We start from the raw sequence: 16940 nt of genomic DNA, 5'->3' as shown, positions 1-16940 counted from the left end.
ATTCTTTTTGAGGATTTTTTTGATGCAGAAGACAAAAACTTGGAGTCACCTGGGAAGGAAAGCATGCTCTGTCAGAAAAAAATGTAGAGAATGCCTAGTCAGTTGGTACTTATCTGGTTAAACTGCCAGATTACTCTAAAATGAATTGTGGGGAAAGATGAGCAATAGATAATCAGACACACTTGCAAGAATGGCAGATTTTTGTGATGCTATTCCAAGATGCTTTCTTATTATCTTAATATTTTCTATAAATACCATTCTTTAAAAATGCCTGCCATTTTAAAACTAAATTTAAATACTGTACAATAAGTACAGTATTTAAATAATAGTATCATCTGTACTCATGGTCAGCAAATCACTTCAGATGTCTTGAAAATCTACTTTCTTCATTTTAAAGGGGAAGGGCAACAGACCACACTTAATTGCATCTGGAACTTAATGATAATACAAAGGCAATACACACTGAACACATGTTGCTGGAGACCACATAATGACATTTACAGTTTGGTTATAGAGGTAGTTGTTGCATTAGATGTTGGTTTTAGATTTAATCCAGTCCCGATAATGAGTCACTCTAGTATAAAGTCCAGGCTTGTTTTCTTTTCCACAGCCTATACCCCAGCTTACTATTCCAATTAGATACCAGATGTTTCTCTCCTGTGCAATAACCAGAGGTCCTCCAGAATCACCCTGAAGAAGAAGAAAATATGGTCAATGTGATAAATGAAAGGGTGCAGAAATGAGAGTCAATTGGCATCTAAGTAAAATTAGTAATTTGAATTGAAATATGTGAAACTAATTTTATTTTACCTTCCATTAGTATTAATATGATAATTGAATTTATTTCTTATGTTCTGCTAATGCTTTCCACTGGAAAATTATGTGAAGAAGAATAAGGTTTTAGTTTTACCTTTGTAAATTTTTAGTTTCTCTCTGCCTAAACAGGGACCACAAAGTGAACTATCTAGACAGGCAATTCTTACATAAGCAATGACTTTAAGATTCAACTAACATGTCCCTTTCTCCATGACGACTTTCCAAACTCTGTTAGCTAGGAATAATCTCTTACTTGAATTAGAATCTCACTTTGTTCTATTCACACTAATTGATAGGTGTCTGAGATGTTGTATCAAATATGCACTGTTTATTACTGAAAGGATTTTGCTTGAAACTAAGGTGGAATCCTAGCCCTAATGAACAGTGTAAAGTATTTAAATCATGAGAACTTCTCTGTTATCTTTAACCCAAGGTTTAGACAAGGGATTTTAATTGTTTTTTTTTTTTTTTTTTTTTTTTTTCAGCAATGGACCAATTCATCCAAAACAAGTGTCATGTGAAAGTCTATTTTAAGTTTCTTAAGTAAGAGAAATGATCCTGTTTGAGCAGGCACAGGGTTCTAGAGTCTTATGTCTTTTGCCCCTTTCCCTTCTGTTTTTCTTTCCATTTTTCCTGGTCCCCTCCAGTGTTTGGTGCATACAATATGAAAATCCTGGCCTACCAAAAATAATCCTCGACTTGTAGTGCCCTCAGGCCCACTTTCTAATTCAGGTCCTCAATGTTTTATTGGACTAATAGTGAAAGGAAGCAAGGGAGAGTGAACCCATGAAAGAAAACATCTGTATGTACATATACATGTATATGTTTCTTCTCTAAGTCATACAATCTAGTTTTATTTTTGATCACCAAGTTGTTTCTCCTTCTTAGGAAGTGTAAGGATAACTTGCATTTCAGAATATTTAGGCAAATCCCAACATCTCCTCCTCTGGTTTAGTTATTTGTGTGCTAGATTGTAAATGCATTGTGATTCTTTTTAAATGTTTATGCTTCCTTCAACAACCGCCACAGTGCTCACAAGTCACAAAAATTTTTGAATCAATAAGCAAAAGAATGTTTATTACCCTCACATGACAAGACAAGTCAATGGCAGATCAATAGTGGTATCTTTGCATATAAAAAATGTGCATATGTATATATCAAATTCTCAAAGCAATGTTATTCTTCAAAGAGTCACTAAATTGTTGTATCCAGTTTCAAGTACTACAGGTAAAATCTTTATTATTTTAGTTATTTGGTTTTAGTACTTTAAATAACCAGACTTTGACGTTTTCCTTAAATTATACTTATCGCCTAAAATTAATGTTTTGTTGGGGAAAATGCTATTTATTTAATTAGTTTTTCGATATGATTGGTGAGATAGCACTTTAATAGGAATAAGTCTACATAAATATGTTAGTTTTTATTTGTTTCTAAATAGTGTAATTCTATCTGTATGTACACTACTTAAAGTCAAAGATTTAGGTATCAGTGAGGTAAACTTCATTGGCCATGGAGCTATTTGAAGATTCCATCTCACAGCAACTTGCAATTAGTAGTGATTAGATACCTAACCCTTGAACATGCATTGAAGCATTGAGTGCATGGCTTCCTAGCTTGGTTTCTATAATCTGTTTCCATTACTTTCTCTAATCAAAACTCTAATTTTTGTTCCATAAAGTATTAAATGAGGTGTATGTCTTATGGTTCTTCATCCCTTCTTTCTATGTAAGTTAATTTCATAGAATCTCCTCCATAAGTTAATTTCATAGAATCATGTGATGTGACATGTGGTTAGTAAGGTCATCCTTATTCAACAGAGTCATTTTTTGAATTTGAGACTATTCTTACCTCACAGGCATCTAGTTTTCCTGTTAAGAATCCAGCACATATCATTCCTGATGATACAGCACCACCATATACATTAACTTGATTACATACATCATTACTTATGATTTCTACTTGAACTTGCCTCAAAGTATTGGGAAAGGGACCTAATTGAGGAAAAAAAATAAAAAGTTGAAGAATCTTCACTTTGTTGTTATGATAGCTAATTATTGGGTCTTCCAAAGTACAGATCAGTGGTAAAGTACTAGTTCTGAATTTGTAAAATGCTGGGCTGCATGACAGTGCTCAGAATTGAGTTACATTTTGGGGATGCCTTCTACGTGTAGACTTCACATTCGGCACTTGTACTCCTACCGTATTAATTGATCCTTGCAGCAACCATAAAGATACATATGCATATTCACTTTTTCAGATAAGGACACTGAAGCTTACCTGGTAAGAAGTATTTCCACGATCATACAGCTAAGTGGGAGATGAAGTTAGATTTAAAAGCAGGGTATTCTTACCAGCTGAGAGAATCTGTGATGGTTTGTCATAACTACCTGAAAACCCACCTCATTGCTTTACAAGGGACACATATATTTATAGAATTGGGAATCTTTAAGGAAGAGCAGCATTATTGGGAACTGACTTCGGTTCTGATGGAATCTTGTTGTTTCATGAGAAAGACTATATTACTCTGAAAACAGCTTGACTTTGCTGTTCAGAACACCTACTAGAATAAGTGATCAATTCCAGGATAAGAAATAGATCATGTTTTATTCATTAGCTTCATATTTATTGATTCAAAATAATATTAAAAGTAGTTAGTTGAATATATATATATATTGTTTTAGCCTTTTTTTTTCTTATTTCCCCTTAATAGCTTCTATTTAAAAATTATATTAATAATTCACATAAAGATAGATCTCTGTAACAGATTTGAAGACAAAGGAGAAGATGAGGAATTCATTTGAGTAGTAATTTGAGAAATGAGTCAGGGCAATTCTGTGTTTAAGAATCCTGGTCTTAGAGTTGATAGATGTAAGTTTGAATACTTATTTGCACAATTTAAGAGCTATGTGCCCGTGGAAAAGTTACTTGTTTAATGTGAAAGTAAAATATAATAGGTAAAATCAGTTATGATGGTGACTCACCCCATGTGCAGTTCTCAATAAATGGAAACTATAAGAGTGAATTGAAGATATAGGATAATGCACATAAAATCCTCATGCTCTGAAAGCACTTCAGCGTTAATGATGGATAGTGAGAAAGTTAGAGCTCTTAGAAGAGCTGACCTAGATTTCTGGAGGTTTTATAAGAAACTTTTGAATACAGAAATTCAATTCTTTGTTTTGCAACTGGCAAATATGTGCTCCTAATAATGGCTGTCTTGCTGCAAAACTAAGTTCCACTTCTCTACAGTCTTTGAAGATTATCTGGAGTCTAGGGAAATTCTTTACCTCAGTCATTATCTTTAAGTATGGAAGGGTCTTTGAACATTTTCTCTTCTCTCCATCTCTGATTTTGCTTGAAATGCTCCTAGAGAGAGAATCTGATCACAAACTGCTCTTTGTACAGTTTTTTTTTTTTTAACATAGTCTGATCTATTTATTGTGTAAGTGCTTCAGCAATATTCAGTACTATGTTACTGTCTATAATGGCATTTAAAAATTTTTAGATATTCCCAGGTTTAGTCAGCTATATTCCAAATACTTGTAATTTCTTTATATCAATTTTTTGTTTAGCCAATTTGTCTAGGATGCTAGTTTTAAACTACAAATGCTTATGCCAACTTTAAAACTTTCAATTAAAAGTATAAGTCATTCTACATTATCAAGTATTCAAGGAAGAAACCTCTAGAGAATAGAAATTTTTAGTTTTTTAAACTATCTACTAAGAAGATTTCTAATCAGAAAGACTGAATAAGTTTTGGGAGGTGAGAGAAGAAATTCGGAGTAGTCCTTATCTCAGTTTCAAAATGTAGAAAGAAACTATAATCAAATATGTATATGAATGTAGTTAACCTTAGGCTGATGTCTTATGAATTCATAATGTTATATCTGAAAAATATGCAACCTGTTAGAATACATAGAGCTCTCTCAATGCACACTAACCTGCATACTACTGGACTTTGAAGAATTCATGATGAAATCCCAAATTACTCCCAAATTATAACTCTGTGTTGAGGAGTTATTTAGTTAGATAAAAAGGAAGTGTAACAGTACTATTCAAATGGTACATGTTTTCCATTTCTATTCTGACTGAAGTGGCTTTAAAACTCAAAGGGTTTATTTCCTCTTCCTTCTTGTCACCATTTCCTATAGAATAATATAAATGCCTCAGACATAAGGAAAGGAACAGGATATGGCAAAAGTGTATCAACCTGGATTCAAGGTCAGAATTATCAAGTGCAGGTTGCAAGGAGGCAGATTTCTATAAAACTCAATTGATAAAAATTGAGTAGATCAATGCTATGCTGTGAGTAGTACATAAATAAGATTTAAATTTATATTAATAGCCTAGAATAAGAATCAGTAATCTGAGGGAAGATTAAATCATATGTAAAAAGTCCAACTAAGAAACAGGAACTGAAGACTCATCAAGATCTAAAAGATTATTTTTGTAATTTATTATGTGTTATTATGTTATTATGTGTGTTACTATGTAAAACATAGTCTCATACTTTAATAATAAAGTAAAATTATAAAGTCTCAGACTCAAGAATAGCTGTATAGATAAATGAATCAGAAGGACCCCATTTAGTAGTCAGTGCTAGGTAAAGAATAACCATTCAAATTCCTTGCTTAAGGCTATTTCTGCTTAGTTGCATTATACTTAAGTTTATCATACCAGTGCTTGCAAACTGTGGACAGCAGTGACTGAGAATGGGTGTCTCTGATGATCTCATGGCTGTGGCATGCCCAGTGCCTGGGAATGTTTCTGTGTAAGGGCACAGGATGCTTAGCTGCCATGTCAATGCCCTGCATGAGGAGGCTCTGTGCAAGAGTCCTATCAGCTCTGACCTTGATCTCAGGCACACAGCTCCTGGGAAGGAAGGAACTCATGCTAGACAACCTCAATGTTTCACCAGCTCCCCTTCTGTTCCTGCCAGCTTTACAGTAACTTTAAACAATGGATTTTCTTGAGAGCTACACAAAGCTCCTTACATTGCACTTTGCAACTGTGGATTGCAACTGTGGAAAAACTGCATAGATGTCCTAGTTTTTGTAATTTTCCTGAATACAAAGAATAATGGTTACATGGTCTTTAATCCAATAACGAAACATATAAATAAAGATTGCTTGCATCACTCTTTAGATCTGCATCTCCATCAGACAGCAGAGCTCCATCTGATCCCAGCTTAATCTTCATGATCTGTATCTGTGAATCTTTATTTCCAATCCCCCCTTCACCCCTCGGGGAAACCTGAGAGTTTGGTTGCACTGGTCGTGGCAGCAACCATATACTTTATGAATCATGCAGCCATAGTAGAATCTCTACACATGGATGATGGCAAATAAAGAAAAAAGTCATGTGAAAAGATATGCATTGTTCATTTTGAAAAGACAAATCCAACATGTTTCCAAAATTGTGCATAAAAATGACAATAAATATAGGTACTGTGTTACTAATAGTAACAGCCAAAGTTTTTAAAATTCCACATATCTGTTTTCATTTGTTGTTTTTGCTGTATTTGACATGGGGTGTCTGGATATTTTTATTTTATGCTTTATTTCATATCTTCATGAAAAAGAAGCTAGGTATAGGTTTTTGCTTTGTTGTTTTTACTGAGATACTCACCATTTGCCTTTAATGCTCCCCATCCAGTGACAAAACACTTTACTCTTAGGCAAGACTTCAAAAGTAGCATTCGGAAGGCAGACTTTGTGCACGTCTTCAGAAAATAGGACTGGGGTGGAGAGCTTCACCACAGCGATGTCGTCATCATGCTTGTGGGCAGCATAGTTTTCGTGAACAATGATCGACTGCACCTGTCTTCTCATCAGTGGAGGACTCAGGGTTGTTCCAAAACTTGCCATCCATAGTTTGGGGTTTTTGTAACTGATCACAGATTAAAAGGAGCACAGTGTGTTCATTTCTGATCTAGTCTAGAGTTGCCAGGACTCTGGATGTCATGGGGCACTAGTGTGAGAAAAGGGCACATTTTTGAAGGTGATGGTTGACTGGAACATTCTCACCTTCTTATTTGCAACTTCTCCCCTAGAAAAGCTTTACTTTCAACTAGCTGATAATACAGTCCTCATTATATGGTAGTTTAAATTACTCTCTTTGAAGAGTTTGAGGGGAGTTTGTGTTTTTTTAGAGGAAAAACATATTTTGCCATTTTGATTATAAAATAATACTGATTAATTGAAGAAAATATAAATAAATACGAGACACATTGACCTACATATATTCACATAGACATGCACGTACACATGTATTCCTGCATAGCTATATAAATATATGTGGAGCTATGGAGAGAGGAAGGGGGAAAAAGAGACAGTCTGAGAAAGATTAAATGGAGATATATTTTATGTATTGTTTTCTTTTGCTCCTTTTTTTTTTTTTTTTTTTTTTAGCATTTTAACCAGAATATGTTCCCATTTATTTATGTGAGTTTCACTAGGGTTACTGTATGCTTTCATTATCTCCAAGGGTCCTATATGTTAAAGCTTCAAAAACCATACAGGGAATAAAAGTGCAGCACCAAAGATGTTCATATGGGTTAATCAGATATAAATACTATTAACAGAGTTTTTAAAAATCTACAGTATATCTCAAGAAAACTAGTGAAAGTTTTTAATTTTTGCCAGTGTTGGCTTGTTCCTTTAAAATTGAGATCACTAAATAATATATTTTTGGATGGAGGTGAAGATTGTCTCTAAATTTTCTAGTACTCCTTGGTAAATGCCACTTCTTCCCAAACCTGTGGACAATCGTGAGTGCCATTGGGAAGCTCAGGGTGTTCGTGAAGGAAATGAAAAGAAGATAGAATTTCCAGCTTTGAAGGTGAGAAAAAGAGCGGAATTTGATGATCCTGTGGTACAGACTGAGGACTTACGTGTCAAAACAGTGAGCAGCAGTCAGGAGCCACTCCTCACTGATCAGAGATGCTCCACAGAAATGAATCCCATCCACCTGAAGACTGGCTTGCCATGGCCAGTCAGCTTTATTTGCTACTTGGCCATCGGCAATTCTTTCCACGGGTGGGTACTCCTTCCCTAAACCACAACCTGTCAGAAGGGAAAGAGATGTCAAATTCCAGAGTTATAGACTTGTCTAGGTATGTTTGGTACATAAAGATGGAAACATTTTTGATATGACTTGCCTTGAAAAATTTCATTGACATCGACGTTGCACTTAAAAATGAACATTTACATTGAAAGTGTGATGTTCCTATTTTGAATAATTAATTACATTTTTCTTTTGTGTGTGTTGCGGGGGATTGAACCCAGGGCCTTGTGCATGCGAGGCAAGTACTCTACCAACTATATCCCCAGCCCAATTAATTACATTTTAATAATTATTTAATACCAGATTTTATGTTTTTAAAGCAATTTCCCTTAAATTTTTTTATATTTTTCTGGATCATGTACTTAATGTGCAATAATTTACCTCAGTGATATTGGACATTTTTTGGTGTTATTTATTTTGCAGAAAAACAATAATCATACTCTTGAAATACTTTGAAATACACTATTATAGCATAAATTTAAGCATCTTATATTAAAGTTAGTGGATATAATTTAACTCTAAGCACAACTTTCTACCTTAATAAATGAGTCAGATAAAAATAAATATGACAAGGCCCTGGGTTCAATCCCCAGCACCACAAAAAAAAAAAAAAAAAAAAAAAAAAAGAATAAATATGAAAAAATACAAGGAAATTGTTAAAGAAGTCATTAGTGAAACTTGCTTTGGAGAAGAGAAATATTGTCAAAGAACAATTTCCAACTATTAGTAGTAATTGTTTCCCTTGAGGATAATCAAATTACATATCAATTTGGAGAAAATATATACATTTGAGAAAATATATAGTAAACATGGAAATACAGAAAGGCTAAGAATGTTCTTCTTTATTCTTTGACTTATAAAAATTTCCATGATATTCTTGAACTTACAACTGTTCAGAATATGTTCTGCTTGTGCTTCATTCATTTCTGGAAAAAATAAAAACAAATTCATTGCTTGGTGATGGAACTGTTTTAATTTAAAATACTATGCATAATGACAAAGTTTTTGCTGATTGGGAAGAATTGTATTAGTCAGGAAATACTTAAAGTTAGTAGAATAAAAATCTACCCAAAGTAGTTACCTACATGTAGATTAAATTCTTCTGACACCTGTAAACTCTAGGAAAATCCTGACTCGTGACTATATAATCATGGGCATAGAGAAGGATATTGTTTTCCATGGAGGAGAACTCCATCAACTTAATTAATGCCATACCAATTTATAAAAACAGAAGTTAAACAAGGTCTAGGACCAGTGTCACATGCTTACTATTATATATCTGGAGACATTTCTTCAGGTCCTAATTTGCATGGTGGGGTTATAGTTAAGGTATTCAGGTCATCCTAGAAACCTGGTATCTAAGATTGGTCCAAAGAAGCTCCTGTGGAACCCAAATCCACCAGTATACTAATAAATCCTCAAAACATGGTACCTTGTTAGTCCTGTTGTTCATAAAGTAAAATAGAGAAAAAGTACAATCTGTTACTGTTCCCCAAGTTACTTTTATTGTTTCTTGTGCTGACCAGTATAATGAGAATCCAGACCCATACTACATTAAGATGAAAGCTGGCCTAGAGTTTTGGTAAGCCTGCAAATGAATGTCTTTAATATAGTCAGACTCCGAAGAGGAACACTGAGATCACCTGAAAGTACTACGCCTAGGAAGTCTGAGTAAATCTGGGAATTAGATTTTGCCAATAATAATAACAATCTCCTAATGGCCTCCCTAGCCTTTAGAATAAACCCAGACTTCCTTCCTAAACCTATGTTGCAAAGTCACCATTTATGTTCTTAATGTCATTCTGAACAGCTCTTGCTGTGAGCCATTACTCAGTGGCCACCTTGGTCTTTCTGTTTCTTGACTGAGTGGAGGTCGTTCGTACCTAAAGTCTTTGTTCAGGCTGGCCCCTTCATCAGGAATGCTTTTCCCTTGGTCTTTTTATGGTTGTCAGTCAAATCTCAGCTTAAAAATTCCCTCTTCAGAGAGACTTTCCATGACAACCAAATCTAACATAGCTTCCTATTTTCTGCTCTCTGCATGGGGTTTCAGAGTGTTTAATATTAGTCTGTTTATTCACTTACTTTTCAGGTTATTGTCTTTCTTACTGCAATTAGAATACTAGTGGTATGAGGACAGAGACTTCCATTCCTGACTCAAATAGACTTCCAATATACACTTTGTGAGTGAATAAATGAACAATAATAATAACTACTAATTTACTGAGTCCTATGCCCTGGAGGGGTGGGGTTAAGATTAGTTCATAAATAATTGTAATTTAACCCTAAACTCATCTCTGTGCATTCAGAAATTGTTGCTCAACTTCTATGACATGGCTACATCCCATATATGAACATTATGAAATAGATGTGCTCCTCTTTCAGAATGAAAAAGTTGAATGGTTCCAATTTTAGAAAAGATTGTGCAAACCAACTTTTCCCCAATTTTCTATAAATATAATTGCAGTTGACACCCTCTATTTGTGGGTTTCACATCTGTAAATTCGACCAACTTTGGATCAAAAATATTTGAAAAAAGTTTTATATGACAACATATACATTGTTTCCTGTCATCATTCCCTAAATAATATAGTATAACAAGTATTTGCATACATTTGCAGTATATTAGATATTATAAGTAATCTAAATATGAGTTAAAGTACATTGAGGATTGTGTATGTTATATGAAAATACTATGCCACTTTATGTAAGGAGCTTGCTACTGACAGACAACTGTATTCTGAAAATAATTTGTCAGATAGCCATAAAAGAAGCCTACAAGCTGGGGTTGGGGCTGTAGCTCAGTGCCAGACTGCTTACCTAGCATGTGTGAGGCACTGGGTTCAATCTTTAGCATGACATTAAAAATAAACAAATAAAGTAAAGGCATTCTGTCCATCTACAACTATGAAATTTTTTTTTTAAAAGAAGTCTATAAGCTAGAAAAAAGTATAGTCACAGTCTTCAAAATTTGAGGTAGAATTTTTTACTTTCCTTTTATCTCAAATATAGCCTGAACTGGGGACCAGAAAGGCCTACAATCTGTAATCATCAACAAGCATAGATAAAATATCCCAAGAAATGCTTGTTCTCTCTATCCAAAATAATGGGAAGAGGGAAGGACAATAGAGTCCTTACTTTACAACCTAAGCCTAGCAGTTCATTCTTCTAGAAACAATAGTGAAAACCTTGACTATCCCAATCCCCAGGTTAAAACCAAGTCACTGGCAGGCAGACTGAAGCACCCATAGAGACAGTATCAGCAGATGCCTGCATTCACCCACTGGCACAAGGAGACTCAGGCCCAGTACACTCTGCACAGAAGGAAGCCTGTCTATCCAAAGTAGCCCAGAAAAGCATATCTACTCTTATAGATCTCACTCGCAACAGTGATTGAGAGAAGCCCCCACCGACCACAGTATCCCTGCAAAGATCTGAAAACTGTCATTGAAGCAACAAAAGTAGGTAAGAATCCATACTCCCGACCTACATAGGTTGACTATCTGCTAAAATGGAAGAATTAAATAGGACCTAGGACCTATTAATAAATAGAACCTAACATAATAACTAAAATGTTCAGAATACAAAAAAAATTACTTTCCATACCCCCTAACAGAAGACTATAATTTGAATAAGACAACAATCAATGTTAATTTTGAGTTGGATAAGGTGTTAGAAGTATATGATATAGAATTTAAAGATCTGTCAAAAATTGATTCAGAAATCAAGTATAAATTACCTTAAAACAAGTGAAAATAGAAAATAACAAAGAACTAGAAGTAATAAATAATCATGGAAAACTATAGGACTGAGAAATATAATAACCATGATAATAATACTGATAATAACAGCAGTAACCAACCACTTTGGTAGATTATGCCAGCGATATAGAAGAAATGATGGAGAATAGAATCAGTGAAGCTGAAGTCAAGTCAGTAGAATTTACTTATTGTGAAGAGCAAAGCAAAAATAGAGTGAAATGAAAAAACTTCTGGGATATGTGGGACAATAATAATAGATGTAAGAGTTAGGTAGTCACATAAATAGAAAAAGAGGAGAAAGAATGTGGGACTTAGGGACCTTATTATACCCCAATTTCAACAATTAATGAAGTGCTACTCAGAAAATTGGCAAGGGTATAGAACTAATGACATTAGCAACCAATAATATCTAACTGAAATTTAAAAAAAACTACTTCACACAACAATAGCAAGAATATAAACACCCATTGGAATAGTCATCTAGTAGACATATCCTGAGTCATAGTCCTCAACATATTTAAAAGAACTGAACAGATCATCTATTCTGTTCAAAATGGAGTCAAACTGGGAATCAAAAACAGAAAAGTAATGTGAAAATCTCCAAATACTTGGAAACCAATGCACTACAAAATAGTTCATTGGTCTAAGAGGAAATTTCAAAGAAAATAAAAATTACAGAGAACAGAATGAATCTGAAAATAAAACATATCAATTATTCTGGGATGCAGATAAAACAGTTCAGAGAGAGAAATTTATAACACTGAATGTTTCATACATTAGAAATGAAAAGTGATATTAACATTCTAAATTCCTTCTTTAAAAAACTAGCAACATAAGAGAAGAATAGACCCTAAAATAAAGAGGAGAAAGGAAATAATAAAGATAAAAATCAATTCAGATAAAAATCTCAAAGAAACTGAAAACAAAAAAAAAGAGAGAAATATCATGACTCTCACCCAAAAAACTGGTTGCAAAAAATTCAGTAAAATCTACAAACTTCTGGGAAAAATAACAAAGAAGTAGAGAAGATCGAAATCACCAATGTCAAGAGTGAAGTGAGGGGATATCATAAAAGAGCTTAATGAGAGAATAATATTCATTATTAATTAAGAAGAATGGAGGAACTTTACATAGAGGGAAATGAGAGGTAGGAGAGAGGTCTGAAAAATGGTGGAATGAGACAGACATCATTACCCTATGTACATCTATGATTACACAAATGTACAAATCTACATTGTGAACAACCATAGAAAGGAAAAGATGTACCCCATTTGTGTACAATGAATCAGAGTGCATTGTGTAAAAATAAAGAAATAATTAAAAAAAGAAATACATAAGTAACTTCATAAGTTAGATAGCCAGAAGTCTAGATGAACAAATTGCTTCAAAATCACAAACTATCAAAACTTGCAAAGATGGTATAGATAAACTGAATAGTCCTACTAGTAAAGAAATTGAATTTGTAATAAAAAGAATCTTAAGGCCTAGATAGTTTCACTGGAGAATTTTGCAACAGTATTCAAAGAAGAACATTTTTTCTAGTTCATTTTGAGGAAGCCAGTATTAGTCTGGACTAAAACCAAACAGGAAAAAAAATTTATATGACTCCTGAATTTAGATACAAAAATTCTTACAAAAATTTAGGTGATTTTATGTAAATATATATATAAAATTCATATAAATATATTATATATAATATACAAATATATAATTTATATAAATATATTATATATAAATTTATATATTTATATTTATATATATATAAATAATTATATTAAAATTATATATTAATATATATAATATAATATAATATAATAAATTATATTAAAATAATATTAAAAATATATATATAATTATATAAATATATAAATTTTGGTGATATATATATATAAATCAGCTAAATTAAATTTAAAAATATATACATATATATATAAATGCAGTGTTACAAAGTCCTACAAGGGAAAGGGTGCAAGTGAATGAGTTTTTCCTGTAAATTTCTTTGTAAATTCCTGTGAATCTATAATTATTTCAAAATAAAATTTAAAAAATTAAAGCATGGTAGTAGAAAGTCTGAATTATTTTCCTACTCTTTTTATAAAAAATGTTACAAAAGCATTGTCATTTGAAGAGGAAATCCAAGCCCATACAGACAAAAAAAAAAGTAAGGAGAAAATGGTAAACTATTACTGAGGCATATATCTGAAAAGAGAAATTTTTTTCTTGATAGCACATAATTTAGAATAGTAGTCAGTTTTAATTTTTTTGATTTGTTAAGATTTCTTTCAGTTCTAACTAAATAGTCACTAAATATTCTAACTAAATATTTCCTCTACCTATCAAAATTTAGATGAATAGTGGATGAATTATCCAATCCAATTGAAGAAGATAGCACCGTTTTCTTGTTTGAAAACAAAACCACAAAATGAGACAAAAGAAATATTAAAATTAATGTTTTTAGTTAACCTGTTCTAATATTAAGCAAAGTTGCTATAAAATATGATAAATACTAAATTTAGAAGGTAAAAGTGCCAGTGACTGAAAACTACTGAGAGCAATATTATTGTAAAATGCTAAAAAACTACTTTTATTTTATGGTATATATATATTTTTTGTGGTGCTGGGGATTGAACCCAGGGCCTGTGCATCCTAGGCAAGCACTCTACCAACTGAGCTTTAGCCCCAGTCCAATTTATGATATTTGAATAAAAGTAATATCAAATACTTTTGATATTTAGATTATTCTATATTTGGATCTGAGATGATTCTGATAGAGTTAGAGGAAGAATTTAAACATTGCATGATATAGAACAAACATAATTGACCTAAAATAAATGTTTTTTGTGACTACCATCTCCATACAATCTTTCTTTCAATTGTGAACTAGAAACTGCTGCAAAAATAGTCATTTTTAAAGAAATTCCAAATTACCACTTCTTGCTTTTCCTAAAGTGACTTCTATTCATTTTTTCTAATATACTGTGTGTATTTGAATGATGAAGAGAAATGGACAGGTATTTTAGGATCAATAAAATAATTACCCAACAATTTCATGAAAGGTTGTAAAAAACAAAAGCAATAACTGAAAATACACATTTAAAAATAATTAACAATTTTGACTGATTTGCTCTTTTAACTAATTGTTTTCTTTTCTTTTCTTTTTTTTTTTTGTTTGTCTTCTTTTTAACTTAGTCACTTGGAACCATTGGGGTGAATTCTGATTTCTATAAAATGAAAAGAAATTGTCGCAATGATATAAATGTTAAAATAAAGTTCAATTAATTATACATGGACATGTTTAGTTCTGCAATGTTTCTTCAAAGATACAGATGACTCTTTCTGAAATTTACATTTTCTTACCTCTGAAAACTAAACGCAAAACTGACTCTCAAGCTTTATTGTAATCTTATAAAAATATTGTAAATGATTAGGCTTAATATATTTCTACATTGTTTCTACTGTGTTGGGCTTTGTATCCAGCTAACTCTTCCAATATCAGTGTTTGTGGGACCATGTGTGTGTTTTACATTTTTATTTGTTTTTCATAGATAAGTTAATAAGTTCTTCAACTTCCCAGAATCAAGATTGTTAAAAATAGATAGCTGAGAAAAATCTGTAAATAAATAATTTATTAAATCAGTTTATTTGTCCTTAGGACCTTTCTGAGTATTTTTTTCCTTCTTAAAGAATTAGTTCCATAATTATTATGATCTTCATTTTGTAGAACAAAAAACTGAGACATGAGGTTTCATCAACTTCTCCTAACTAACCTTCTATTGATTTACTATCTGGATACGGGTCTTCTAAGTCTGATCTAGGGTGCTTTCCTCCATCATTCAGTCTCTCCTACAGTTCATTTAATGCATTTGTTTCTGTATACTATATGCAGTAGGCCCTCCGCATCTAAAGGTTTCACATCTGCAGGTTTGACTCATGGAAAATCAAAACACTAAGAAAAAGAATTGTGTCTGTACTGAACATATACCGACTTTTTTCTTGTCATTATTCCCTAGACAATACAGAATGACAATTATTTGCATACCATTTACAGGGTATTAGGTATTATAAGAAACCTAGAGATAATTTAAAGTATAGGGAACAATATGCATAGGTTATATGCAAATATTACTGTATTTATTTAGAGGACTTTACAGATTTTGGTATCTGGGGTCTGTGGATGGTATTGGAACCAATCCCCCAAGGATACCAAGGAATGACATATATTTAAATTATATATCTTTACTTAATGAAACGCAACTCTGTTTTAAAAATTTTTTAATGGAGTGTTATAACTCTGTGGAAAGAGGAATGATTTCAGACTCCTCAGTGCTCTTTACATTACTAATTTTAAAGACTCCTTTTGTTTGCCCACTTTCAAAGGACTATGTTAATTTACAGAGTTAAAAATCAAACATTTTAAAAATACTGAGTTTGTACCCTAAGTCGAATGCTATTCTAATCTTGGGATGGGCTTGTGAATACAGAACCTACATTCAAGGAATTATAACCTTTTGCAGAGATGAAACAAAAACACAATTCAAATTGCCAAGCACAGAAGTATTAGGAAGAATTACCACCCTGAGGGTCTTGTAAATGGTATGGGATGTCTAACAATAACTTATTTAGACAGGCAACTGAGATCTGACGGTAAAGAGATCAACACATGCCTACATAGACCCGTGACTGACACTTAAACCCCCTAACCCTCATCCAGCAACAATGTGAAGGGCCTAGATCCCCCTAATGTCCTAGGGGTGGGGTGTAGATTCAGAAATGACTTAACAGCAACTTAAAAATCGAAATTAAATTTCTTAAAAATAAAGTTACTTTTCACACATACCTGCATCTCCTCAACAAAACCTTTCCTTGAGGAAGTCTTATCTTTGCTATCTACAGTTCAGTGCATAGACTCAGAGTCCACTCTGTTTTAGCTGCATGACTAACAGAACTAGATGTTAGGCATTATAGAGACCTCAAGTTCTTGTCTTCAAGGTATTTTTTTCTTCTTTCTGACTTCGGCCAAATCTGTAATATAATTTTCTCTTTATTAACATATTATAACTGATCTAACCCTCTAAAACAGTTTTGGGAAAAAGTACTGAGGGAAGATTTATTGGTAACTTGTAATATTCTATCAGACTTCTCATCTTGTTACATAACTTAAACAAGTTCTGCTAAAATATGATAACTTTGAAGATAATTCATAGGCTAGCATTGTCTGGGAATTATAATGAACTTTGTTTAGTCTCATAACTCAAACATCTATCAACCAGCTTTTAATGTCCATGTCTAAAGTGAGATAGT

The 16940-nt window shown here is 32.8% G+C and overlaps 1 protein-coding gene across 1 annotated transcript in view; it reads right to left on the bottom strand.

Annotated features, from left to right (window-relative positions):
- Positions 1-528: 528 nt before the first annotated feature.
- The window catches only part of LOC124994025 (transmembrane protease serine 11G-like), a 36270-nt gene continuing 19858 nt past the window's right edge, over positions 529-16940 (bottom strand). Inside the window, 6 exon segments of the mRNA XM_047565654.1 lie at positions 529-690; positions 2665-2807; positions 6445-6478; positions 6480-6705; positions 7709-7880; positions 8769-8807. Coding sequence (XP_047421610.1) covers positions 529-690; positions 2665-2807; positions 6445-6478; positions 6480-6705; positions 7709-7880; positions 8769-8807 — 776 coding nt within the window.

Source organism: Sciurus carolinensis, chromosome 10, assembly GCF_902686445.1.
Source record: "Sciurus carolinensis chromosome 10, mSciCar1.2, whole genome shotgun sequence".
Taxonomy (NCBI): Eukaryota; Metazoa; Chordata; class Mammalia; order Rodentia; family Sciuridae; genus Sciurus; species Sciurus carolinensis.
Note: the sequence above shows the minus strand (reverse complement) of the source record. Positions and strands in the feature narration are given on the sequence as shown.